The sequence below is a fragment of the Balaenoptera acutorostrata genome, chromosome 4 (genome assembly GCF_949987535.1).
Source record: "Balaenoptera acutorostrata chromosome 4, mBalAcu1.1, whole genome shotgun sequence".
In the NCBI taxonomy this organism is placed as follows: domain Eukaryota; kingdom Metazoa; phylum Chordata; class Mammalia; order Artiodactyla; family Balaenopteridae; genus Balaenoptera; species Balaenoptera acutorostrata.
The window spans coordinates 54,449,948-54,477,751 of record NC_080067.1 but is presented as its reverse complement, the minus strand read 5'-3'; the positions used below and the strand labels follow the sequence as shown (position 1 = coordinate 54,477,751).

Here is a 27,804-nt window from a genome sequence, read left to right as displayed (position 1 = left end):
AATGAAAATGTTTTGGATGTGCCTGGCACATTGAAGGTTGTAAATCAGAATGAAGGTACAAATGATAATGAAAGTGGTACTTGAGAAAATATTTCTAAATTATTATTTAAATGGCAGAACATTATATCTTATTCTTTTGTACCTGTATGTGAAGGATATGTTATACAAAGTAAAGTTCTTGAGGTATAATGACTAGTTAATCCAAACTTGCTGTATGTGTGGCATGCTTTCAGGTGACAGCATTGTCCTTTTCATGAAGGTTATATCTGGACTGAACAGTCTGTACATTTTACCTGACTTATAATTATTTCTGCAATATTATTTTTAGAACAAGAATTCCAAGTAAATTGCTTTACCTGGATTTCGAATTCTTACATTTTAGAATGTCAGGAAATACTTTCTTCTTCAAGAGTGAACCCAAGACTACCATCAATAAATTTCATTTGTTTCTCAGCCTGTATTTCAGATACTCAGACCCAGTGAGAGCATAACTGTGACTGTTAGGAGTAACCTCTGATTGTTGTGTATTAATTCTAACATCCTTCCTCTGATCAAATTCTAGGCTGCCAGGATATCGCAGATGAGTTCAGAGCACAGGAGATTGATGGACAGGCTCTTCTCTTGCTAAAAGAAGACCATCTTATGAGTGCAATGAATATCAAGCTAGGCCCGGCCCTAAAGATCTGTGCACGCATCAACTCTCTGAAGGAATCTTAACGGGATCATGAGGCTTTGAGATAACAGCAGTTTTATTCTTAAACAAACTTGTAAGGTAAAGGCTCAAGTTGGCCTACAATATTATCACTTATTGTGATGGATAGCCAAGCACATTGGGATCTCTGCATTAAGGCTGACATTTCTTCTACAGATATAATAATTCATTATATTGATACATTTTCATAATTAGCTAACATTGGTGAATTAATTTTACAGGTTACACACAACATTGAAAGACTTGTTATAGAGGGCCATGATATTTTTCAAAGTGTTTTACTAGATAATTTTTTTAAAGGTGATGTTTATCATTAATATAAAAAATCCTTTTGAAAGTAATTTAATGATTTACATTTCTCCTCTTTTGATTCGGTTTTCTTATACATTTTTCTACCCTATAATTTTTCTATGGGTTGTTGTGAGAGATATAATTTAGGAGTGATTTAGGAATAATTTTGGAGTCCAGTGACCAGAATTGTATGCAGTGAGATATCACTGTATGTTTTAAAAAACATATCTTTCAGGCAATTGCTTTGTTTATAAAAAGGATTGCATTCTAGCATGAATAATACTGATCTAGACGTTAGAAGATTTGGTTTCTATTCCAAACTTGACCAAGAATTTGGTGTGACTGAGGAAGTTAGTTTTCCTCTTAGTTTTTGTTCTTTTAGAGCAGTGGTTCTCAACAGAGGTCAGTTTTGTTCCCCAGGGGACTTTTGAAAATGTCAAGGGACATTTTGGTTGTCATAGCTTAGGGGTTGGGGGGGGTGGGTTGCTATTGGTAGCTGACATGTGGACAGGGATGTCGCTAAATATCCTACAACGCACAGGACAGCCGTCTACAATGAAGAGCTATCTGGTCCAAAATGTCAGTAGTGCCAAGGGTGAGAAACCATAACGTAGGAGTGATAAATGTTGCTCTTTTTCACCCAGAGGGATATTTTGAGAAAAAAAATTTAAAAAGGGATGTAACAAGGAATACATTGTACAATGGAAGTATTTCAGATAGCATTAATGTTCTGCTAGAGTATTTTTCCCAGTTTTATGCATTCTAGAAAAAGGGGGAAAATCGGCCTGTAAAATGAGGACTAGCATACTTAGAATTTTGACTCTCAGTATTGAGTCATAATAACAATTATCTTTCATATCTCTCTGCACTGATGAAGGCATAATATGATTATGCCTTATGAACCAGTGCACAGCCTTTGCTGGCAGGGCAATACTTTGTAGTGGCTATGTGGTTGGTCTTTGGATGTTTCTAGTGTTGAACAAGCTGGATCTAGCTAGAATGCACATTCCTTTTTCCTTGACTAAATCCTTGTATGCTTCCTGCAAAGCAGTTATCCAACTGATCTCTCTTGGATAATTGGATCTAATTTTGTATGTACATGTTTTAGGGGAAAAAATTTTAAAGCAAAACCTTTCATTGAACAGTTAGTGTTCTGTTAGAATTATGGCACTAAAAATTGTGGCAGGCCTGTGAACTTTATAGTCCTGGACATCAAAAAGGTTTTAATCTTTTTTTTATCTTATCTTTACCATACAGTGGAAATGTTTTAATAATTGAAGGAACATACACAGATATTTGGCAGAAGTTCAGTAAGTGAGGAAGAGTCCATGGGTTTCAGTCATTGTCACTGATCTTTTAAAAAAGATTGTGTTACGCTAGTAGAAGACTAAAGATGTCATTAAAGACATCACAGATATTTATCTTTTGGCTTTGTGTACATTAGAGAATGTTGATTATTTTTATACAAAAATACAGCGGGTAATTTTTTTAACCTTTAGATGCCTTTTGTTTGAATGTATGCTTTGTGGGATTCTTTGTGTAGTAATGTTTTAAAAAAAAGACATTTACTGATAGTTACGTGTAGGATTAGAATATGTAATATAGTGTAAGGCTCATGTTCCAGACCTACAATAGCTTGTAGTCTATGTCACATGTTTCTGTATATCACATTTTTAATTATTGGATTACAGTTTCAAGGAAAGGTAGGTACTCTACAGTTAATTTTCATTTATTAGCAGTAAATCATTATGACAGAGTTGTCATATGCTTTGACTTTTCCCCTCATCTTGTAATTTCAGAACACAAGTATAGGTTAAGCATTAGTAGGAGATGGTCCACTGTATGAGGGCTGAAGGGCACAATGGAAAATCTCCCCTGGAATTAAAACTTTGTCACAGATGATCCACAAACAATTCATACAGAATTGATTCTTTGGGGATAGACTCCTCTGGCAATAATGATTACCTCCCATAACTATATTATCTATATATAGCCTTTAAGGTATTAACTTGGAACTGTGGTCCCTCTTCTGATATCAGTCGTTATGTACTTACTGAAAGCCCCTGTGCGTAGCACTGTGTTAAGTATCCCAGAAAGCTTACAAGAGGGGTTTCCATTGGAGAGCACCTTATAATCCTAAATCTTATAATAATCTTAAGAATAGTCCAGATCTTCTGCTGTCCCTACTCAAAACATACCCAGAAAATATACTTGCTTTTTTCAAGTTATTTTATTTAGAAATGGCTCATTGGCTTTTAACTAGTAGTTTTCCCATTGATGCAGCTGTTTCTTTGTGGGTGATTTAACTATCTGAATTTCAAAATTTCAGTTATGTATAATGGATATAGACGATAACACTGGGTGTCCACCTCTCTCCTGAGCTTAAAGCACAGTTTTAGTATGAAATAGGTGGGGAGAGTGCTGTCATTTTTGTTTTCCTTCATATTACTAGTTGTTTTAGGATTTTGATTGAGGAGAGGGAATGACAAGCAGAAAGAGTACATGGGAAGTTCTTCCTACTTTTGCTACCTAAGTTTGCATTTTCTGACTTCTTTATACTGATGCACTCTTTTCCCGTTGAGGAAGAAAATCCCTACAAGTTTGAAATTTTATTTGCTTTAAGCCACGTGTTCCTAAGAAAGTACACAGAGAGCTGGTTTATAAAAGCTGTTTCTTACGTGATGTGCACTTTCATCAAGCCTTGTGTAGGCATGTGTCTGGCACCGCCGGGCAGCTGTGATATGTACCCCGTGTAAGAGTGCTGTCCCACAACCTGGCACTTCTTAAGTGCTGGTGGTTTTTCCATGGTGGTACTTCTAATTTGCTGGCGCATCCTCTCAGCAGACATTTTTTAAAGTCCCGGTTTAAGGGCCGTCCCCTCAGAATAGAGAACGTGGAATAGAAGGAAAGAAATATTAGTGAAGGAGCTTGAGAGTGGTGGAGAAGCAGACAAGAGACCTGGCACTTTGTTAGTTTATCCCACTTCAGCGCTGAACAAATTTCTGCACTTCTGAAGTTAATATTCATGTTTTACCTAGTTCTAAATAGAAATTATTTTTTGTAGGTAGCCCACTTTATTTTAATTTTTGACATAGCTTATCTTCCCATATCCAGTGTAATATTATAGTCAGACATTTATTCAAATACCAGTCTTGGACTGAAATCTGTCCGAGTGCCCCATATCACTGGCTTGTTCAATTAAATGTTATAAAGTCCCATTATTTGCATTTGCAGGGTTTTGGTAGCACCATGGCACAAGTATGATAAGGAGGCAGTATATAGATTGAGTATAGTCTTAGGCTGTGCTTGCATGTGTGTAAACAATCTTGGAAAGAATAAACTATTGCACATATATGGGAATGATGCTATCCTCATAGCCATATTGAGTGGAAGAAATGCCTGGCTGGACACACTGTTAAAACATTTCAAAGATATATTTTCAACCAGAACAGCCTGGTTTTATTTTGTGGTTTGAAGATCCTCACCCTTAGTGAATGGCAGGAACTCATGCTGCCTCTGGGCAATGGGCATTGAGCATTACTGCCTAATAGGATGAAAGAGCCTCACTCCCCTTACCTCCTCAAGCCCCAAGGAAACTGTGTGAAAACTTTCTTCTTAAGAGAGACCTTTGCCTGAAAACCCCTACAGAGGACTTTGTAGTAGGGTTAGTTTTAGGGAGGTAACTGGGGCAGGAATTTCTAATACCTAACAGTCATGTCTTCATAAACCCTCTGGGCAGTGGAAACTGGCCATTTATGTACAATGTTTGCTCAGTTTGTTTCCTCTGCAGGACATGTAACTATAACGGGGCCTTGGGGAAGGTTTTCTAGGGGAAAGGACAGGGAAGTGGAGGAGGAGACAAATGGGGAAAAGCATTCCAGACCCAAGAGGATAATATGGTTAACTGAGTGAGGTTGTGTAGTATAGATATGGCCATCAGTAGTTCAGAATAATAAATTGTAATGGTTGGGTCCCAGTTATAGCAATAAACAGAGTATAGTTTTCTTTATGTCAAGATTTACCTGTAATCAAACTCATTCTTTTACTCTCTTTTTCAAGAGATTCTGCCCTTAGGAGCATATTAATAGTTCCAATGATACATAAATTGGTGATTTTTGACTTCTGAAAAAGGTGACAGTTATTATAGTTGGAGAACATTTGTCAAGAACTCAAAGGTTAATTGTTATAATTGAGTTATCAGAATTATATAGAGGAGAGAGAGTATCCATTGTCAGATCCTACAGTTGAATCAACCTTGTGGATTGTTACAAAGAAAGGCATTTTTAAGATTTTTAAGATAGTGTTTTGTTAGGTTGTGTCTCAGTCTAAGAGTTGGATGACTAAGAGCTATAGGGTTCTGTTTATTAGCGTGGATTTCAGTAAACACAAGCCTACCTCTATTTCTTTGATGCATAGTAGTGTGGATCATGAAATGAACTGTTTAATCTGCATTCATCAATATTGATATTTTCTGAATCTGTGTAGAGCATTTGATTTCATCTTAACAATTGTGATTCAATTAAATAAGCACAAATACAATATTAGGGAAAGTAAATATGCAATCTTATTAAAATTTAATTTCAACCTATTATAAGCTGTACATCTTAAAAAAATTCTTTGGGAAGATATTCCTCTTTTGTTAGAAGTTCATAAAATGTATCATTATATAGTTTCCCTCATAGCACTAATATAAGCCATTTCTTCAATAAAAAAAGTGTTGAAAATTATATTATCTTCTTTGGAAAAAGTTTCCTAAATTTTTAAAAATTATAAAGTTTTACATATTATTTTTCAGAGCTTATTTAATCTACTTTAAAATAATATTATGGTAAAGGTGCTTTTTTGGAAGTTGTAAAGCCCTAACACAAATATAATTTTTACCATCATATTCCAGAGCAAAACGTCTGGCTTTTCCTGAACTTTCACTTTAGTACAAGTACAGGAGAGGGAGACGTGCCCTCCTTCTCAGATCCGAAGCTCAGCTCCTCTAATGAAAACTCTCCCATTCTGCTCCACCACCTGAGCGCACACCTCTGAAGTGCCCTGTTCATGGGAGCTTTGGGAAATGTTTTCCACAAATGTTTCTTTTTTTTCCCTTTGTATAGCTTGTGAACATTTAATTTTACTTAAAGGTGACAATTTCAACCTCCGACATTAGAGAAGAGGTACATTGAAAAAGTATTTTTTTCTACTGCCTTTGAAAAGTACAGTTGCTCTCAGTGATATTGGTGGCGTCAGTATGAATCCATAGAAAAAGAAAACCTGTGCAAAGGTCTTAAAATGTATTGTTTAAAAGAAATAATAAATGAATTTTAATTTGGAAAAAAGAAATCTATATAAATTTAAAGCACTATTATGCTAACATGGTATAGTTTTAAATGTAAGAGTAATAAAAGTAAGTCCTTTTAGACCACCTATTTAAATTCACTCCACTAATCTTAAGGATGGATAGTAGCCGTCTTATTGACTTAAAAGTTATACTTTAGGGACTGTTATCAGTGTTAAATCCTTGATTTTGTGGACCTTTGATTGATGGAGGTGAAAAAGTTGGGGTTTATAAGAGCGGTGGGGAATGGTAGTGAAATGAACATCAACATATGCTAGAAAAAGGAACTTTTTTAGTCTTGCCTCAAGCAAACCAGATGTATCCATTGCTTAAAATCTTTTAGAATGCTTATGTTAAAGCCATAATTTTGTTTTAGGTAGTACTAAATAATTACTTCAATAGTAAATAATAGATGCACATAATCATTAAATTAACATGATAAATGAAGATAAAACACTGGCTGGGAGACTGGGCTTTTACTTCTAGGTGGTGAATTAGCTGTGTGACACCTTAGGCCATTACTTAGCTTTTAAGCTGTTTCCTCTTCTGAATATATAGCATGGAGCCTGTACTACTCAAAGTGTTGATTTTGTTTAAAATCATCTTTAAGCTATATAAAACTACAATTCTAGGCCACATAATGGGGTATTTTTTAAAGTTGCTCCTACCTAATTCTCTTTTATCTTAATTCTCTTAATTTCCTTTCTTAATGGTTCATTTCACACTTAAGAGCTTTTGCTAAAAGATAATTATTTATTAAGCATCCGTTTCCTGGGTCACCCACAGTCTTTGTTCTCCTAAGGATTAAGGTAGAAAATTCACACAGATGAGCAAATGAGGACGTTTTTCTAAACGCTTCTTGCTGAACCACTGAACATGTGAACACATCTGAACATTGTCGTTCATTCATTTATCCGTTCATTTAGCAAACCATTTGAACATTGACTGTGCAGTGTGTGGTATACTTAAGGAACTAGTAATAAGTAAACAAAATCCTCTCTTCCCCCCATTTTTGATTGTGGCTTGAATAAACATGGATGTAATTATTATTACTTAATGTACTGAATGTAAAGTTGGAACTGAGAGGGAATTTTTATGCATTGGGTAAAGGATTAGGCTAGGTGATATCTAAGGGATCTGAGTGAATCACATCATAATTCCTATAACACACTTTGCATACTAATCCATATACCTGATTAGGTTACAAAGTTAAAGGTACCTAATATTAGGCATTTACATTTTGAAACTGTTGTGACAGCCCATATTTCTCAGAATTATTTTGACACTTGAATCTATTCCAGAGGTGTTGCTATATGCAGGGTGTGTGACAGAACAATACAAAGAAGCTGGTGCTGATTTACTATACATTTTGAACTACACCCAGTATTGACAGTGCAGTAACTTTTGAAAACTGAAAAATCTCAGAAGAGCTTGCTGAACAGGTTTGGTTTTTATTTTGTTTTTGTCTTTTTAAAGCAAGAAAGATTACATAAAATTTTACTATTACCACAAATATCTACTTTCTGGAAAGTACTCATATATTGCATAGTAAAAGGGTTTCCTTTAAAATGCAGAACTGGTGAGCAGTGAAACAGTTTTGTGCTTGGAGCTTGAATTTACAAGTATTTGGGGAGTAAATATAGAATGGGAGAATTGATTAATTGGGAAGAAGGTCCCTTACCACCGGAGGATTCTGTGAATTACATTGTGATTTCCTATTGACACTTTACATATTAATATCACTTGATACTAACATTCTCCATAAAGATACAAAATGAAAATAAATTAAAAAGATCTTTTATGTATCATAGTTACAGCTTTTTAAAGCAGGAAAATGTCCAAATACGTGTTAGACTAGAATCTATAATAAAGTGTTTGTAAACAGGAACACTAACATCCAACTGACCGGATAGTCTGGGTTTAAAAAAATTTTTCCATGGTACTGGTTAAAACTTTTAAAATATTTTAACTTACATAGTTTTCCAAATATTTTTGCTGTTAAAATATCTGTTACATAAATACTTTTTGTATGTGTATTCTAAATTTTTAAAAACTCAGTGGGAGTGTGCAAAGATGGTATCATTTTGGACATCTAATTTCTAAGACGTTTAACTAGATTCCCAATCACCTCATTCAAAAGCTTGGTCTTTCTGTTTTTTCCATAGGAAAAAAAAGTCAAAGTAAGCTCCAAAAAACTATCCTCAAAGTAAGGGGTCAGCTTGTGGTGTAGGCTGGAGCTGTAGGCAGCAGCGTGCAGGATGGATACTGACACTGGTGTCAGGCATTTCAAGCCTCTTTGTTGAATTAGTGCTTTTTGTCTGCTGGCTTGTTGAAAACATTTTTTGCTGTTGACTTAACAAAGGCAAATTGTGATAAACTTTTTAAAGTTTTTATTTTTGATGCCTTATGCACATGTTAACTGATTTTTTGATTCCTCCTTTTGCTTCCTCCCATTGTTCTAATTAAATAGGACTTAAATATTATTAAAACCTCAAACACTGACCCAACCAGGATGAACAAAGCATCACCAAGGGGAAAGAAAACATTTTTTTATCTTTACAAAAAACAAATGTTAAGATTATATATAGATGTATTCTTTATGTTGGATATTGTACTAGAGTCCTCCTTGCAGGGAATGAGATAGTTTTAGCACTCTTAGCATTAGCGTTCCTAGCTTGGTGTCTATAGCTACAGTTTTAAAATGTATAACCTGACAATGAAGTTAATTTTGCATTATAAGAGCACACCATGATCTATGTAAAAAGATTGTCCATTTGGTGTATTTTTTTAAAAAAGAGAAAGCACTTTCATATTAACAGTAGCATGTGTATGAATTTTAGATTTTCATATTTGTTGTGTCTGTATTCAGTGAAGTAAAATTGAACATTTCAAATGTTTGTTGATGGCAACATTAACTGTTAAATTAAAGCACCTTATACTCTGCTGCTTAAACTTGCTTGTAATTGCACCTTTGTTACCTGCACATTTTCACATAGAATATTGTTGTAACATTGTCATGTGGGTCTGGATGGAAGGTTAGTGGGCCTACAGGATCATTTATTTATATTGTTTATATTACAATAATATATTGTAGACCAGTTGTAAGTTCATTTCTTTACAAATAAAAGCCTCTTCCATTTGGCTGGTCAACTGAATAATTTCTTTTTTTCCTTTAAGCTTGTGAGGCATGGGGCATCTTCTAAGTAAACAAACAGCTTAGAGGGGCTTGAAATAGTTATACATTATCCAGATTTAAAATCTGCAGAGAGGATAAGTCTTTACTAATTAAGTAAAATATATTCTTAAGTATCTCAGTTCCACATATGACCAATTAGAAAGCCAATACATTCAGAAGGAAAGTAACACAGAGAAGTTGTTGAGCAGGTTTGTACATTGACAAATTAGACGGTATCTGTGTAGCTTAACTCACAGAGTGATTTCAGATTTTTCAGATTTTTCTGCCCTTTAGATTGCTTCACGCCAGTAGTTCTCAACCGGGAACAGTTTTGCCCACTGAGGGGAGTATGGCAGTCTCTGGAGGCATTTTGATTGTAGTGACTGGGAAAGGAGGTTCTGCTGGCACCTAGTGGATAGAAGGCAGAGGTGCTGCCAAACATGCTGCAGCGCACAGCACAGCTCCCCCAACGAAGGGTTATCCAACGGACAACGCCAGCAGTGCTGAGGGTGAGAAACCCTACCTTTGCACGTGGTATGTCGCCAATGTGATTACGGGGTCTCACGCAAATATATGAGATAAGTTACAACTGAAGATGGATCTGTTACCTCAGGGAAGAGACCTAGTCACCACTCCCAGTTCTGTAAGGTGAGTAACCAAAACTTTTCTTTTAGGAATATTTGCACTAAGAGATATATTTTTTTTAATTAGCTGAATTTATTTTTTTTTTTCATTTACCATTTTAACCACTTTATTTTTTTTTTTAAATTTATTTATTTATTTATTTATTTATTTATTTATTTGCTGCATTGGGTCTTCGTTGCGGCACGCGGGCTTTCTCTCTAGCTGCGGCAAGCAGGAGCTACTCTTCGTTGCGGTGCGCGGGCTTCTCATTGCAGTGGCTTCTCTTGCTGTGGAGCACGGGCTTTAGGCGCGCAGGCTTCAGTAGCTGCCTCACGTGGGCTCAGTAGTTGCGGCACGCGGGCCCTAGAGTGCACAGGCTGCAGTAGTTGCAGCCCACAGGCTCTAGGCGCGCGGGCTTCCATAGTTGTAGCTCGAGGGCTTCAGTAGTTGTGGCTCGCGGGCTCCAGAGCGCAGGCTCGGTAGTTGTGGCGCGCGGGCTTAGTTGCTCCGCGGCACGTGGGATCTTCCCGGACCAGGGCTCAAATCCATGTCCCCTGCAATTGGCAGGCGGATTCTTAACCACTGCACCACCAGGGAAGTCCTAAAATTAGCTAAATTGAAATTGCACTAATCATCTTTCCCCTTATGTTAAAGAATATTTACACCAAATTATTTAAAGAAAACAATCTTGATTTTCTTGCTCTAAGTGTAATAAAATGTTTATTTAAATCTGAAAAGTTGGCAGTGAATCACAGATTTACCTAACAGTTTGTATCCAGTAGTTTTCTGGGTAACACAAATATCAGTATGGTCAACAGGTATAAATATTTCTTATTGGAAATATTTTGTTAAAAAAAAATAAAACCTAATAAATAATATCACAATCCCAAAAAGACACATTCTGAAAAGGTATGAAAGTTTGGGATGCGGGGGGGAGCTTTCAGTTCAGTTCATTCTTTATATGTCCCAAGTCATCATTCTTTCCCATTTGTAAAATTGTAATTCTTGTAGCTGTTAGTTTTAGTTTTAACATGGCAACACGTCAACAAATTATTACTGATATAGGCTTTTCGATTTGCTCAAGATTATGAATTGTAAGTGGAATGAAGCAGCATTTCCAGTTGACAAATGGATCCGCAGGTAATGCCATGTTTCTAAAATTAAGTTTGTGACAATTAAACCAAAAAACTGTAGCAATGAGAAAACTATTGACAAAGTACAACCACGGAATGTTCATCTCGATGTATGCTGGAATCTGTACTTTAAGTAAAAGGATAATTATTTGAAGTAGTACAAATGGTAACCAGGTACCAAGAAAACAGACTATCAACTTGGGCAAGAGTGTTTTTTTAGAGCTCACAGTATAACTGGAGTGGGATGAAAAGGGAAAATATAGGATAGTCTCATTCATATAGGAGGTTATCCTAACAGCCTGTACCAAGGTAATAACTTCTGACCAAGAGGTTATAAAAGCCATAAATAAAATCATCACCATGGAAAATGACAGCCAGTAACTCTGAATGCTAATGTAGAAAGGACACTGATGATAAGAATAAACGTTCTGTGCCTTCAGGCTTTGGTAGATAGCTGGATCTCCCAAAACATAAGTAAGGACTGAAATCCAAATTAAAATAACTGCAAAGAAATAAAATACTTTTTGACACTTAAATGGAAGCTTGGTGGCTTTAGAGAAATTCAGGTAATAATCTATACAAGCTGTCAGAAAAACTGGATAATGCAAAAAGCCATAAGTAAAAGAAATAATTTGAGTAAATAGGCAGATGTGGTATTTAGTAAACCTAATGCCTAAAAGTACAAAATCCCTGAAATAGGATATAATGGAAATATTCACCAAAAGTAGAAGATCAGTAAATGCTAGTGAAATGCAAAAATATTCCATAAAATTTTGATGGGTGTTTTTTCTTCTCATTCCTAGTGTGAGGATATTTAATAATATTTTCCCAAGTGTAATCAAGAATAACAGACAGTTACCATCTAGGGGCTGATTTGTTTGATGTAGCTGGTACTGAAAAGAGCAGTTCTCTGAAGTAAGAGCAGTCATTTTTTTTTCAGTTCAATTTCAAAGGCCTGCTGCTATAGTAAAACAGTGCTTCACTTTATTTTCCATCCCTGCAAAGAAAAGTGAAAAGAAAACCTTGATGTTATCTTGATGCTATCACTGTTTTAAAACTTTACAAAGCAAGCACCTCATCTCAAAAATCTATTTTAATCCAATCATTTCCCCAAATAAACATATTTCTCATACTTATAGAATACAGAATATGATCAAGAAGAATTAATGTGTATACTCTCGTCATTCTTTGAGACCCAGATGGTCCAGAACTCTCAGATCTATAACCAAACTGTTTTATATAAATTACTAACTTCTACATTAATAACTTGTTGAAAAAAGGTAGAAAAAACACTTATCTACCAGAGCCAAAATATAGGCTTCATATAACTGATTCACTTTGCTGTACGGCAGAAACTAACACAACATTATAAAGCAACTATATACTCCAATAAAAATTTTAAAAAATGACTGAAACACTCTTAGAAATACATCTACTATAAAAACAATCCATGTTTTATGTCATCCAATTTTATAACTGAAGAACTGGGAATAATTCAGAAAAAAGGCATAGAAACTCTGTGTAGCTCTAGAAAGAGGATCTAGGATACGTGATTTTCACTCCCTTACTCTCCTAGAAAGAGAATAGTTCCCTGGAAATAAAAACTGAGATCCTTCTTTCCAAAAAACTGGAAGGTTCCTGCATTAAGTCATGACATAATCATGAGATCGTTCTACTATTAACTATGTTGTGAATAAGATATCACATTGATGGTTTGAATTTTCTCCTTTGGAAAAAAAACATTAGCAAGTTTGACTTCTAAAAATAAAATACATTCCAAGAAAATACAAAAAAATATATATATATTTTATATATATATATAGGCTTCAAATAGCAGCCTGATAGGAATACTCAGAACAATCCACTGATAGCTGTTGACTCAGTCCCACTCTGACACCAGACAACATTACCCGTTTTTGTCTTTCTGTCCATGAAATTTAGATAATGCTTATGAGGCCCCTTTAGTATAGCTGGTTTCAAAGCTTTTTAGCTGCAGGATCATCATTCAAATAAATCTCTGAAGCTCAAAGATATAAAACAGATGGTTCAGCTGAAAATCATGAAAATATTGGTTAAGGAAAAAGAAAGATTCATCAGGTGTGGCACCCGGAGAGATGAAAGAATATAGGGAAGGAGTAGGGTTACCTGAGAACGTTAAGAATTGCTAGGTAAGGGCAAAGGAACAGGAGCTGAGCTTGAGTGATAAATGCATTCAAAGCAGGAAAAAGATGATGAAAGGGAAAGTTCAAAGAGGAAGAAATCAGGAAAGGATGGAAGAAAAGGAAGGAAATTCAAGAAATTTAGCCTAAAAAAAAAAAACCCACACAAATTTATCCTTAAAAAAAAAAAACACACACAGTTGACCCAAAGTTGTTTCTGCAAGACTGTTCAACCAGTGTTTATTACAGCAAAACAAAAGCCAAACAATAACAAAACCTACCCATGAAATGTCAACAATTAGGGATGCATTAAAAGTGATACATCCGTACGATGTACTGATGTACTATTATGCAGCCATTAAAAATGTTTCTCGGGGGGCTTCCCTGGTGGTGCAGTGGTTGAGAATCTGCCTGCCAATGCAGGGGACACGGGTTCAAGCCCTGGTCTGGGAGGATCCCACATGCCACGGAGCAAGTAGGGCCGTGCGCCACAACTACTGAGCCTGCGCGTCTGGAGCCTGTGCTCTACAACAAGAGAGGCTGCGATAGTGAGAGACCCGCGCACTGCGATGAACAGTGGCCCCCGCTTGCCGCAACTAGAGAAAGCCCTCGCACAGAAACGAAGACCCAACACAGCCAAAAATAAATATTAAAAAAAAAAAAAAAAAGTTTCTCGGGGTTGGAAGACTTAGTTTTCACTCTACCTTTTCTATACTTGTTCAATGTTGTTATGCCTTGTGATTTTGTTACGTTACAAAAAAAAATACCATGATAAATTTCCACAGTATGTTAAGTGAAATGCAGGATAAAAAATTATGCAGCAACATGTCATCTAATTTTTTACAGATATTATACATGTACAGAAAAAGACTGAAAAGATACATATCAAGTTATCAATATGGTAGTATTAGAGGTTTTTCTGATTTTCTCAAACTTTACAGAAAAAAAGTAAGGGAGTATCAAGTCTGAAAAGTAAGAAAACAATTTGCCTACAGATAACTGATGATTAATTTCAAGGAAGTAGTGAGGATACTGTCTGAGGGTAAAGAAAAGAGAGGCAGAGGGCCACCCGTTCTGTTGACAGAATGAACCCTCAGTTGACAAAGAGTCTCTCCTAGTTGAGAAGAGAATTCAGCTCTCTTCAACTAGGCCAACTTTTGAGCTTCTGTATTTGTCTTTTCATTGTCCAGTTTTAGCAAGAATATTGCTAAGTCGGTTTAGGCAGAATCTCTCACTCTCAATATCTGACCACGTTCCTCATCCCCATCATCCTTTAGTTTAGGTGATGTCTAATCACCTTGACCTGCCTTCAGCAAGAATTCTGGTAGGTCAGTTTCACCAGAATCCCCTCTTAACCCCTGATGTTTCCTTGGTAACAGTCCATTCACTGACCTGACCCCCACCTTCTTCCTTGGGTATAAATTCCCCCCTTTTCCTTGTTGTACTTGGAGTTGAGTCCAGTCTCTATACCCCCCCGACCCCAACTGCAAAATCCCATTATTGTGGTCCCCACACCTACTGCAGTCATCTTGAATAAACTCTGCCTCATTGTTCTTTAACAAGGATCATAAATAATTTTTTCTTTAACATATTCTCATGGCCATCAATCTACCTTGTCATTAACTAAGTTATTAAGACACACAAATAATGTATCTATTTACACACACGTATATGTAAAGACAGTTATAAAAAATCATCCAATACCTATTTTCATAACTATAGGTTATAAAAGAACAAATGAAACAAGTTCTTTTGTACGCTCAATTTTCTTCCTATACTCAAATATACTATATAGTTTAACTTTACCCTCTCAGAAAAAGTTCCATTCCAGGTTTGATATACAGGGGCACAGAATCATGGCTGCCACCTTGACAAACACTACCGGCCTTGGATAAGGAAACCTGGGTGGAATGGTAAGACCATATGAAGTCCTCCTTGTGCCAACAAAAAAAAACAGGCTTAGTTTTTTTTTTTTTTTTTTTTTTTTAGAAGGGAGAATTTTTTTTTTTTATAGCTACTTTATTTATTTATTTCTTTATTTTTGGCTGTGTTGGGTCTTCGGTTCGTGCGAGGGCTTTCTCTAGTTACGGCAAGTGGGGGCCACTCTTCATCGCGGTGCAGGGACCGCTCTTCATCGCGGTGCGCGGGCCTTTCACTATCGCGGCCCCTCCCGTTGCGGGGCACAGGCTCCAGACGCGCAGGCTCAGTAGTTGTGGCTCACGGGCCCAGCTGCTCCGTGGCATGTGGGATCTTCCCAGACCAGGGCTCGAACCCGTGTCCCCTGCATTAGCAGGCGGATTCTCAACCACTGCGCCACCAGGGAAGCCCCCAGGCTTAGTTTTAAATAGCAAATGTTGGTTCAGAATGGGGGTGGGGAAGGGAAACGATGTGGGTTCATATTTATAAAGACCCACTTACTAAAAAGCATGTTTAGGATAAAAGAAAGAATTATCAGTATAAAATGACTGTACCCTTTACAGTCCTATCCAAAATTAAAGCTAAGGAATCGTACTTAAGTAGGCGACATCCAAGGGATGTTTCCTCAGTTTCCATTTCACCACTGACTCTCCAAGGGGAGCTGATTGGAAGGCCAGGACAGCAGGCCTGTCCCTGCAGGAGGGAAGCAACCCTGAGTGTCTCCTAGGGGCCAAGGAAGTGGGGCGGGGGCGGGGGGTGAGCCACAGCCACAGAGGCACTAACCAAGGCCCTCTTCAGAAGAAGATGGGGAGAAAGAAGACAACAAATCTGAAATGGAATATGTAAGAGAACCATAAAACTGGAAGAAACTTCAGAGACAAGAAAGATAAAGCCTAGGGGAGATATGCAACTTGAGGCAATAAAAAGCAGTCGAAGGGACTGTATGGAAAAATGTATGTTGGAAAATGAGGTTTTGGTCGTTTTACAATGGTTCCTGAACACCATAATCATGGAAACCAATGAAAACTTTCTTAGATGAAAATGTTAAACCCTACTTACTCCATAGACCACTGAAAGTATTCAAAATTCCATTATTTTGTTCTTTAAAAAAACCTCCCCATAGAAGGCAAAAAGCCTTTGATGGGCTACCCATCCCCCAATTTTCCCTTGAAAAATGTTCACATTAACTACTGGGATGCAAAGATTTATGAAGATATCCTTTTCCTGCACGATGTTTTAAACTACTTATGAATCAAGTCATGCTTCATATACAATTTAAGAAGTTAATGTGCAAGTCCTTTTCAAGGCATCTTTGGGCTTGCTGTGTGATCTGGCCAGTTTAGAAGTATTAGTAGGGCCTGAGGGAAACAAACCATGACTTCTTTTCACTGACCCAGTCTCTGCTTTTCCACTTATAACCCAATTAATTCTTAACAACACACCATACTTACTCTGCTTTCTCCAGTAGGTCTTTCTTGGCTGATCTTCCTATTTTACTTCAGTTTTACTGCCTTTAATTATCTCACTTTTGGTTCCTGGCATACCAAAATGCCATGTGAATAAGCTCTGTGTGAAAGATAGAAAATAAAATAATCGTCATTAATAGCCACCTAAATAACTGGAGTTCAGTGTAACTGCCTCCAGATCTCTGCTTAGAGAAACTGTTAACTATTTGTAGGATTACGACAAGTAACTTCTTTTTTCCAGCAAAAGGAAAAAGATTAAAAGTCACCAAAGACCCTGAGATATGGGTGCAGATAACATGGTATCTGTTTAAGGAAATACTGCTTACATTGCAGTTTTCACCCACAGGTTCAGAGTCTAAACTAGCAGCTCTCAAACTTTCATTTCAGGACCTTTTGACACTTGTTGCATGTTAACGTAAGTAACATTTTTTAAAGTGAAAAATTACTGTGTTTTCCCAAACAAAACAATTGAGTGAGCAGAGTGCCACTGTTTCACATTTCGCAAATTACTTTAGTATCTGGCTCAACGGCAGACAGCTGGATTCTCATCTATAAAATCAGCTGTGATATCACACATGTAGCTTTTGGAAAATCCACTGTACATTCATGAGAGTTTGAGAGTAAAAAAGAGGTGTATAACGTCATAGCATAATTACAATCAAATAGTTGTGTTATGCAATCACAGAAAAGTTTCCTAACAAAACCATCTGCATTAAACAATAGGATGGGAAGATGAGCACAGTTAATTAACGTTCTGGTCTACTATTATACAGAAAACGGGATTCGCACTGTAGCTGGATTTGCTGAGCCTCACAAGTGAAGAAAGCCTCTGGGAGAAATAATGTATTGAGCCTTGTCCAGGGATTTTACATACCTTTTATCTAATCCTTAACAACAATCATGAAGGGTAGATATTATTTTTTTGCACGAGGAAATGCTCGGGGGTTAACAAGCTCATTTCCTTAGATGTGTGACTGCTAAGTGTTGAAACTTGAAGTTCAACCTCAGGTTTGATTTCAAAGCTCTTCAGTAAGCCACAATTATGGCTCAACTCACAACTGGAAATGTAGAAAGGGATCCAATTTATGTATGTGAAAGAGCTTTCCAAATAAGAGTGACTGTGTAGATTATTGGCACCCAAAGGATCAGATGAGAGCCCCTTCAGTGTTCTCTTCCCCTGCCACAGGGAATAAACAGGATGTGTTCCAGATAGTACAGCTCAAGACAGTGGGGCCTCTGTCAATCTGGGTCCTTGAGTGACTGTGTGGGGCAGTGGAGCAAAGCCCCAGGTGATTCAGAATGGATGCACAGTGTAAGCAAGAAATAAAGTTTGTTGTATCAAGCTGGAAGGATTTTGTGATTATATGTTATGGCCTATCCTGACGCATAAAATTCCTTATAATTCTCTGTACCCTTAACATTTCTTTAAGAATTAGCATGTATTATTTATATTATCAGAATTTATAAATCTACAGTAGAAAAAAGAACTTTGAAAAGCAGGAAGGCAAATATAAGAAAACCAGCAAAATCAAAATTCAGTTTTAATTTCCACTACATTAATTGCTTTTGCACTGTATCAGTCTGAGATTCTTATATTTGCCTGTATTGGAAAATAAGGTCTTGATTCAGTGACCTAAATTTCCACCTTAAGAAAAAGAAGAGTAAGGGAATTCCCTCATAGTCCAGTGGTTAGGACTCCACGCTTTCACTGCTGAGGGCTCGGGTTCAATACCTGTCAGGGAACTAAGATCCCACAAGCTGCTTGGTGTGGCCAAAAAAAAAAAAAAAGAAAAATAAGAGTAAATTAAACCCCAAAGTAAGCTAAAGGAAGGATATAATAAAGAACAGAAAACAATGAAATTTTAAAAACAAACAAAAATAACAAAAAAAACAATGAACCAAAAGCTGGTTCTTTCTAAAAACCAATAAAATTGTAAACCTCCAACCAAACTGAGAAAGAACTTAGCAAAATTAGGAGAGAGAGGACCTCAGCACAGATCCTATAAACATTAAAAAGATAATAGGGGACTATTAAGAATAATTTTATTCCGGGACTTCCCTGGTGGTGCAGTGGTTAAGAATCCACCTGCCAATGCAGGGGACATGGGTTCGAGCCCTGGTCCGGGAAGATCCCACATGCCGTGAAGCAACTAAGCCTGCACTCTAGAGCCTGTGAGCCACAACTACTGAAGCCCGTGTGCCTGTTACAGCCCATGCTCTGCAACAAGAGAAGCCACTGCAATGAAAAGCCCGCACACCCCAACGAAGAGTAGCCCCCGCTCGCTCCAACTAGAGAAAGCCCGCCCGCAGCAACAAAGACCCAATGCAGCCAAAAATAAACAAATATTTTTTTAAAAGAATTTTATTCCAATAAATGAGACAACTATGATGACACACAAGTTTCTGGAAAGACATGAACTACCAAAACTCAAACAAAAAGATCCCTAAAAATCCCTATTAAAGAAATTGATTTTGTACTTAAAAACCTTCCCACAAAGAAAATTCTAGGCTCAGATGTCTTCACTGATGTATTTTGCCAAACATTTAAGGAAGAAATACCAAGCTTAAAGAGAACAGAAGAGAGAAACACATTCCAACTCAGTTTACAACACCAGAATTACCCTTATAACAAAACCAAAGACATTTCAAGAAAACTAAATTACAAAGCATCATCCCTCAAGAATATAGAGGCAAAAATCCTTAAGGAAAAAATTGAATTCATTAATATATGAAAATAATAATATAACCTAATACATCACAGTTTATGCAATCTTGGTTTAACATTAGAAAATCGACGTAATTCATCGTGTTAACAGAATAAAGGAGAAAAACTATATGATCATCTAATAGATGTAGAAAAAGCATTTAACAAAATCCAACACGATGATAACTCTCATGAAAACAAATAATAGAAGGGAACTTCCCAACCAGATAAAAAGCATCTACGAAAAACCCACATCTAACCTCAAATGCTGAAAGAGTGGGCTTTTTCCTCCCAAGATCAGGAACAATGCAAGGATGTCCACCCTCCAACCCTCCTCAACATTTTATTAGAGGTCCTAGCCAGTGCGGTAAGTAATTAACAAGAAATAAAAGGCATGTAGACTGGAAAGAAAGAAGTAAAGCTGTCTTTAATCATGGGTGACATGATCATGTATTTAGAAAGTCTGCAACAAGAGCTACAAAAGGTAACAAGTGAATTTAGCTAGGCTGCGGGTTAGTTTTTTAAAAATTGTATTTCTATATACCAGTGATAAATAATTGGAAATGAAATAACATTTGCCATAGCATCAAAAATATGGAACATTTAGGGATAAATTTGACAAAGCACAGGCAAGCACAGTATTCTGAATATTTTAAACATTGCAGAAATGGCACTTGTGTTGCTTTTGTGTAATTCGTGGACAAAAACTTACAGACAGATGCAAAAATAAATCCTCCTTTGCAACCCAGAACTCATTCTTCAGTGTGAGTTTTGATACAGAAGAAGGAACATGATACCTAAAACACGTTCAAGTGATGGGGGTATTTATACACATAAAGGTTGCTTCCAGGACTATAAAATTGATAATTTAAAAGCATAAAATATGAGGGAAATTATCAGCTATACTGATTTAGTACTCTAATTTTAATGTTGACATGAAACAAGGATGGCTTCTTTTTTAAGGCTTGTATCTTGAGAACACAGTGTCTGGACTTTAAAAAGGTACCAGCATAAAGGAAACACTCCCATTTACCACTGCAACAAAAAGAATAAAATACCTAGGAATAAACCTACCTAAGGAGACAAAAGACCTGTATGCAGAAAACTATAAGACACTGATGAAAGAAATTAAAGATGACACAAACAGATAGAGAGATATACCATGTTCTTGGATTGGAAGAATCAACATTGTGAAAATGACTACACTACCCAGAGCAATCTACAGATTCAATGCAATCCCTATCAAACTACCAATGGCATTTTTCCCAGAACTAGAACAAAAAATTTCACAATTTGTATGGAAACACAAAAGACCCTGAATAGCCAAAGCAATCTTAAGAAAGAAAAACATAGCCAGAGGAATCAGGCTCCCTGACTTCAGACTATATTACAAAGCTACAGTAATCAAGACAGTATGGTACTGGCACAACAACAGAAATATAGATCAATGGAACAGGATAGAAAGCCCAGAGATAAACCCACGCACCTATGGTCACCTTATCTTTGATAAAGGAGGCAAGAATATACAATGGAGAAAAGACAGTCTCTTCAATAAGTGGTGCTGGGAAAACTGGACAACTACATGTAAAAGAATGAAATTGGAACACTCCCTAACACCATACACAAAAATAAACTCAAAATGGATTAAAGACCTAAATGTAAGGCCAGACACTATAAAACTCTTAGAGGAATACACAGGCAGAACACTCTATGACATAAATCACAGGAAGATCCTTTTTGACCCACCTCCTAGAGAAATGGAAATAAAAACAAAAATAAACAAATGGGACCTAATGAAACTTAAAACTTTTGCACAGCAAAGGAAACCATAAACAAGATGAAAAGACAGCCCTCAGAATGGGAGAAAATATTTGCAAATGAAGCAACTGACAAAGGATTAATCTCTAAAATATACAAGCAGCTCATGCAGCTCAATATCAAAAAAAAAACAATCCAGTCCAAAAATGGGCAGAAGACCTAAATAGACATTTCTCCAAAGAAGATATACAGATTGCTAACAAACACATGAAAGGATGCTCAACATCACTAATCAATAGAGAAATGCAAATCAAAACTACAGTGAGGTATCACCTCACACCAGTCAGAATGGCCATCGTCAAAAAATCTACAAACAATAAATGCTGGAGAGGGTGTGGAGAAAAGGGAACCCTCCTACACTGTTGGTGGGAATGTAAATTGATACAGCCACTATGGAGAACAGTATGGAGGTTCTTTAAAAAACTAAAAATAGAATTACCATATGACCCAGCAATCCCACTACCAGGCATATACCCTGAGAAAACCATAGTTCAGAAAGAGTCATGTACCACAATGTTCATTGGACCACTATTTACAATAGCCAGGACATGGAAGCAACCTAAGTGTCCATCAGCAGATGAATGGATAAGGAAGATGTGGCACATACATACAATGGTATATTACTCAGCCATAAAAAGAAACAAAATTGAGTTATTTGTAGTGAGGTAGATGGACCCAGAGTCTGTCATACAGAGTGAAGTAAGTCAGACAGAGAAAAACAAATACCGTACGCTAACACATATATATATATGGAATCTAAAAAAAAAAAAAAAGGTTCTGAAGAACTAGGGGCAGGACAGGAATAAAAACACAGAGGTAGAGAATGGACTTGAGGACACGGGGAGGGGGAGGGGTAGGCTGGGACGAAGTGAGAGTGGCATGGACATATATACACTACTAAATGTAAAATAGATAGCTAGTGGGAAGCAGCCGCATGGCACAGGGAGATCAGCTCGGTGCTTTGTGTCCACCTAGAGGGGTGGGATAGGGAGGGTGGGAGGGAGAGGCAAGAGGGAGGAGAAATGGAGATATACGTATATGTATAGCTGATACACTTTGTTATACAGCAGAAACTAACATACCATTGTAAAGCAATTATACTCCAATAAATATGTTAAAAAAAAAAAAAGGTACTGGCATAGCCCAATGATATGTACTGTTCTAGGGTGTGATAGCTTAGGAGTAATCTGATTTCAACTTAATGCATGTTTAGAGGGTGTCTAAAATTCAGAACCAGTCAGATCCATCTCCTCTGACCCTAAACATGGTCCTAAAGTAAATTGCTTGAGGAAATTGGATCCCAAAGATTACAGGTGGGGAATTTATTTAAAGTGTGTCCATATTCTATGGGAGATCAAAGAAGCTGACCTAGAAGAACTGTGGACTGACTGACATGACAACTGTGGACTGAGCAAAAGTTCTTTTTGAAAGGGCTATCTTATCTTGAAGATTATGACTCAAACCTTGGAGGAACTAAGTGACTGGCAGTGGAAGGAATCAGAACACGTGAAATTCTTTTAAAATGTATTGACCTAAATAATTTTGCCTGTTTTATACAATTTAAAAAAAATCCTTTACACTTACAAATAAATAAACAAAATATTTAATAAAACAGAAATTAAAGAAGATCTAAATCCATGGAGACATATATGATGGATTGTAAGACTCAGCCAGTTTTTTTGTAGAAATTGGCAAGCTGATTGTACAATTTATATGGAAATGTAAAGGACCTAGCAGAGCCAAAATAATTTTTAAGAACAACAAATTTGGTGAACTTACACCACCTGATTTTAAGACTTGCTATAAAGGTATAGAAATAAAGAGGGGGTATTAGCATAAGGATAGTCCTATAAATCAATTGAACAGAAGAGAATCCAGAAGTAGACCCACATATTTATGGTCAATTGATTCTCAACAAAAGTACAAGGTAATTAATGGGGGAAAGGATAGTCTTTTCTAAAAATGGTGCTGGAAACCATATATCCATATGGGAAAAATTAACCTTAACCCTTACCTCACACCATACACAAAGTAAACTCAAAATGGATCATAAGGCTAAATGTAAAAGTGAAACTGAAATTTTTAGAAGAAAACAGGAGAAAATCGTTGTGGTCCTAGGTAGATGTATTAGTTCCCTAGGGCTGCCATAACAAATTACCACTGGGTAGTCAAAACAACAGAAATTAATTTTCTCACAGTTCTGGAGGCCAGAAATCTGAAATCGAGGTCTCAACAGACCCATGCTCCCTTTGAAGGCTCTAGAGGAACATCCTTCCTTGCTTCTTCCAGCTTCTAGAGGCTCCTGGCATTCCTTGGCTTGTGACAGCATAACACTTATCTCTGCCTCCATCTTTACACAGCCTTCTCCCTTGTGTGTGTCTGTGTGTGTCCTCTCCTCTTTCTGTAAGAACCTAAATCACTGGATTTAGGGCCCACCCTATTCTGTTATTACCTTCATTACATCTGCAAAAACTTATTTCCAAATAAGTCACATTCCAGATAGACAAGAATTTTGGGGGGACACTAGGCACCCACTATAGTGGGCATAACTTTCTCAGAATGTGCACGTGTGCTCGTGCACATACACAAGTTGATAAACTGGACTCTGTTAAAGAGCAAATACTTACTTCTCTTTGAAAGCACAGTTAAGAAAACGAAAAGGCAAGCTACAGACTGGGAGAAGATATTCACAGCAAATATCTTACCAATGACTTGGTCTCAGAACATGAATGGACTCTTAAAACTCTAAGACAATTAGCCCATTAGAAAAATGGGCAGAAAATTTGAAGAGACACGTTGGGGAAATGAAAACCACAATGAGATACTGCTGCAACACCCACTAGAAGAGCTAAAATCTAAAAGACTGACAATACATGTGTTGACAAGGAAGGAGAACAACCTGACATTGCTTAAACTGTTTTGAGATTTCTTACAATGTTAACATTCAATTACCATTTTATCCAGTAATCCTACTCCTAGGTATTTACCCAAGAAAAATGAAGACATATATCCACAAAAAGACTTGTACACAAATGTGTGGCAGCTTGATTTACCATGGCTACAAACCCCATATATCCACCAACAGGAGAATGGATAAATAAACTGTAATATATCCATATGGTGGAATACTTTTCAGCAATAAAAAGGAATACATGCTACACAGGGATAAATTGAAAAAACACGCTGAACGAAAGCATCCTGACACAAAAAAGTGTGGAATTCCATAATTCCAATTATGTGGAATTCTAGAACAGCAGAACTAATCTGTAGGGCCAGACAGACAATCAGTGGAAACCCAGGGCCAGGATGGGACAGAGGCACCAGGGAACTTTTTGTAGAGATGAAAATGTTCTAAAAAAAAAAACCAAAATGTTCTTTATTTGGATTGGGGTGGTGGTTCAACAAGTGTATATACATCTTTCAAAATTCAAACAGAACGTGGAAATGGGTGTGTTTTATTAATTAATTTTTATATATTATTTATTTATTTATTTATTTTTGGCTACGTTGGGTCTTTGTTTCTGCGCACAGGCTTTCTCTAGTTGCGGCGAGCAGGGGCCGCTCTTCATTGTGGGCTTCTCACTGGGGTGGCTTCTCTTGTTGAAGAGCATGGGCTCTAGGCGTGTGGGCTTCAGTAGTTGTGGCACGTGGGCTCAGTAGTTGTGGCTCGCGGGCTCTAGAGCACAGGCTCAGTAGTTGTGGCACACGGGCTTAGTTGCTCCGCGGCATGTGAGATCTTCCCGGACCAGGGCTTGAACCCGTGTCCCCTGCATTGGCAGGAGGATTCTTAACCACTGCGCCACCATGGAAGCCCTATTAATTTATTTTTAAGGCTGTTCATCTCATAATATTGCATTTAAAAGTAAAAACCTGGAATTACTTTAAATATCCAGCAATAGGAAATTGGCTACATAAATTATGATACAACTTCCAATGAAGCTGCTTCTTTTCTTTCCAAGAAAACAGGAGCAGGAACATAAGCATCACCTAGGAGCTTGTTATAAATACAGAATCTCAGGCTCCAACTTGGACCTACTGAATCAATCTGCATTTTTAATAAAATCTTCAGATGAATCGTATATACTGATAATAGACTGAAGAATGCCAGCAATGGAGAAAGCACAGTGGCAATCTAATTTACACGTCAGGGCCCTCAAAAGGCTCAGGAATTGTTGGTCCAGGTAACTTTGAAAAGGAATGCAAAGATGGGGCTAAAAACAAGAGGATTAGTTGCAAATGAAATAAACAGATCCCAGATCCCTTCCGCGACTCAGTGCAACAGGTAACTCTCTCTCCCCAGCTGTGGAATGAGAATGGAGGTCTTCTCCTCTGGCAAGGGTAAAAGAGAGAGTCTCTAGAGTGTGGCCAAGATTTGAGGATGAAGGGGTACCGTGCTGAAAATGGAGACTGAGTAAAACTACACATATTAAAAGCTGAGACCTCTCCAGCCTTATATCCCCACTTGGATTTCAGGAATACCATTATCACAAAAGATAAAGATCCAAAAATCCTTCTCGAGGGATCAGCCCAAGAAGAAATATCTAAAGACAGTGAAATTGAGTCTTCCCTAAGGAAACATCCCAGATGCCCTACTCATATGCATGACCAGACACCCACAGAGCCGCAGACATTCGAAGAAAATCTCTACAATGAAAAGTCAAACCCAAAAGCGGAAAAAAGATAACTTCGAGGAAAGAGACACAGTGCTAAAAGAAAACATTATTCAGAAACTCATTGTTTTCAGGGAGAAAGTATTGCATCCATGAAACAAGAAGAGGAGGCTATTTAAAACAACAATCACAGAAATCACTCTTGGAAAATATAAGTCTGATGGCAGAAATGATAAGCTGAACTGAAGAGTTAGAAAATAAAGTTCAGGAAATTTCCCAGAAAATGTAGAACAAGAAGATAAAGGATAATAAAATAGAGAACAAATTTAGCAGGTGCAAAATCTGAATAACAGGAGTCACAGAAAGAGAATAAACTGGAGGGGAAGACATCAAGGAAGAAGAGGATGAACATTTTCTAGAACTGAAGGTTTTTCAAGATTGAAAACCTTCCACCTTGATGGAAGAAAACAGACCCATGCTGAGATACATCAGAAATTTCAAAACAGTGATAACAAAGAGAAGAGATAACCAGTTTCCCAAGAGAAAACAACAAGAGGAAGTTTTATACAAAGAATTAAGGGATGGAATGGATATCTTGAAAACCAATAAATTAAAGGAAAAAATAAAGCATTTACCCTGCCATATATGAGATGTACCACTTGGTAACCAAGTAGTAGATGAGGGGAAGCATCTTTTTAAAGAGTGTTCCAACTTATAAATGAAAAATAAGTTGTAGACCTGGAATTCCACCCATGAATTAACAGATGTAGGCATTAAGCACCTATGGCTCTGATCTTCACAACAGGAGAGTAACCAGACATTTTGTGCCTCCTATAGGCTGAACCTGAGTCTGATCAAATCTCTGGATCCAGCTGCCAATTTGCAAGAAAGGCAGGGGACACAAAACTGGAAACAATCCAGATTTCTATCAACGAGTCAATGGATAAACAAGAGTGGTATATCCATGCAACGGAACACTACTCAGCAGTAAGAAGGAAGAACTATCAATACATGCAACAACACAGATGAGTCTCAAAATAACTATGCTGAGTGAGAGAGGCCAGGCAAAACACAGAATGCACGCTGCATGATTCCATTTATATAAAATCTTAGAAAATACAAACTCACTTAGAACGACAGAAAGCAAATAATCAATTGCTGAGAAGATAGGGAGGGGTAGGAGGGAGAAATTACAAAGGGGCACAGGGAACTTTGGGGGTGATAAATATGTTTACTCTCCTGATGCTGGTGGTGTTTTCATTGGTGTAGACATATGGCAAAAGGCATCAAACTGTACACATTAAATATGTGCAGTTTATTGTATGTCAGTTATACTTCAATAAAGCTGTTTTTAAACAAGGAAATAAATACAGAGGGACATACTGAGCTGCACCATGAGTGTGCAATCAGCACAAGTCACAGTGGAAAACTCTAAAGGTCAAGTGGTCCAGTTCTTCAATAGAAGGAATGGAGAAGCGATCTATAGATTAAAAGAGAGACTTGAAAGACATCTCAAATACTTTTTAGAGAAAGGGTAAGACTAAACTAAAGTCTCCAGGGACACACACTTGGGTGATAAAACTATTTTTTAGAAATGCAAGAAAGGGGGCTTCCCTGGTGGTGCAGTGGTTAAGAATCCTCCTGCCAACGCAGGGGACACAGGTTCAAGCCCTGGTCCGGGAAGATCCCACACGCCACGGAGCAACTAAGCCTGTGTGCCACAACTACTGAGCCCATGTGCCACAACTACTGAAGCCCACGCGCCTAGAGCCCGTGCTCCACAACAAGAGAAGCCACTGCAATGAGAAGCCCGTGCACCGCAATGAAGAGTAGCCCCCACTCGCCGCAACTAGAGAAAGCCCACGTGCA

General features: G+C 37.3%; 2 protein-coding genes and 1 non-coding gene across 9 annotated transcripts in view; 2 read left to right on the top strand and 1 right to left on the bottom strand.

Moving 5' to 3' along the window:
* The window catches only part of PHC3 (polyhomeotic homolog 3), an 86,283-nt gene extending 76,704 nt beyond the window's left edge, over nucleotides 1-9,579 (top strand). For 4 of the 6 annotated variants that reach the window (XM_057545005.1, XM_007197527.2, XM_007197525.3 and 1 more), the window contains one exon: nucleotides 563-9,579. In XM_057545005.1, the coding sequence (XP_057400988.1) occupies nucleotides 563-717 (155 nt within the window). In that variant the 3' untranslated portion in view covers nucleotides 718-9,579. The remainder of the gene's footprint in view (nucleotides 1-562) is intronic. The other 2 variants (XR_452492.2, XM_007197526.3) reach the window with 2 other exon arrangements.
* Nucleotides 9,580-10,829: 1,250 nt separating this feature from the next.
* The window catches only part of GPR160 (G protein-coupled receptor 160), a 43,468-nt gene continuing 26,493 nt past the window's right edge, over nucleotides 10,830-27,804 (bottom strand). For both annotated transcript variants that reach the window (XM_057545007.1, XM_007197531.2), the window contains 2 exons: nucleotides 16,789-16,903; nucleotides 10,830-12,258 (listed from right to left, as the gene is read on the bottom strand). In XM_057545007.1, the coding sequence (XP_057400990.1) occupies nucleotides 11,171-12,190 (1,020 nt within the window). In that variant the 5' untranslated portion in view covers nucleotides 12,191-12,258; nucleotides 16,789-16,903 and the 3' untranslated portion in view covers nucleotides 10,830-11,170. The remainder of the gene's footprint in view (nucleotides 12,259-16,788; nucleotides 16,904-27,804) is intronic.
* On the top strand, nucleotides 20,177-20,300 carry LOC114235927 (small nucleolar RNA SNORA40). The gene has a single exon (XR_003621997.1). It is a non-coding gene; the product is annotated as a small nucleolar RNA SNORA40 (small nucleolar RNA).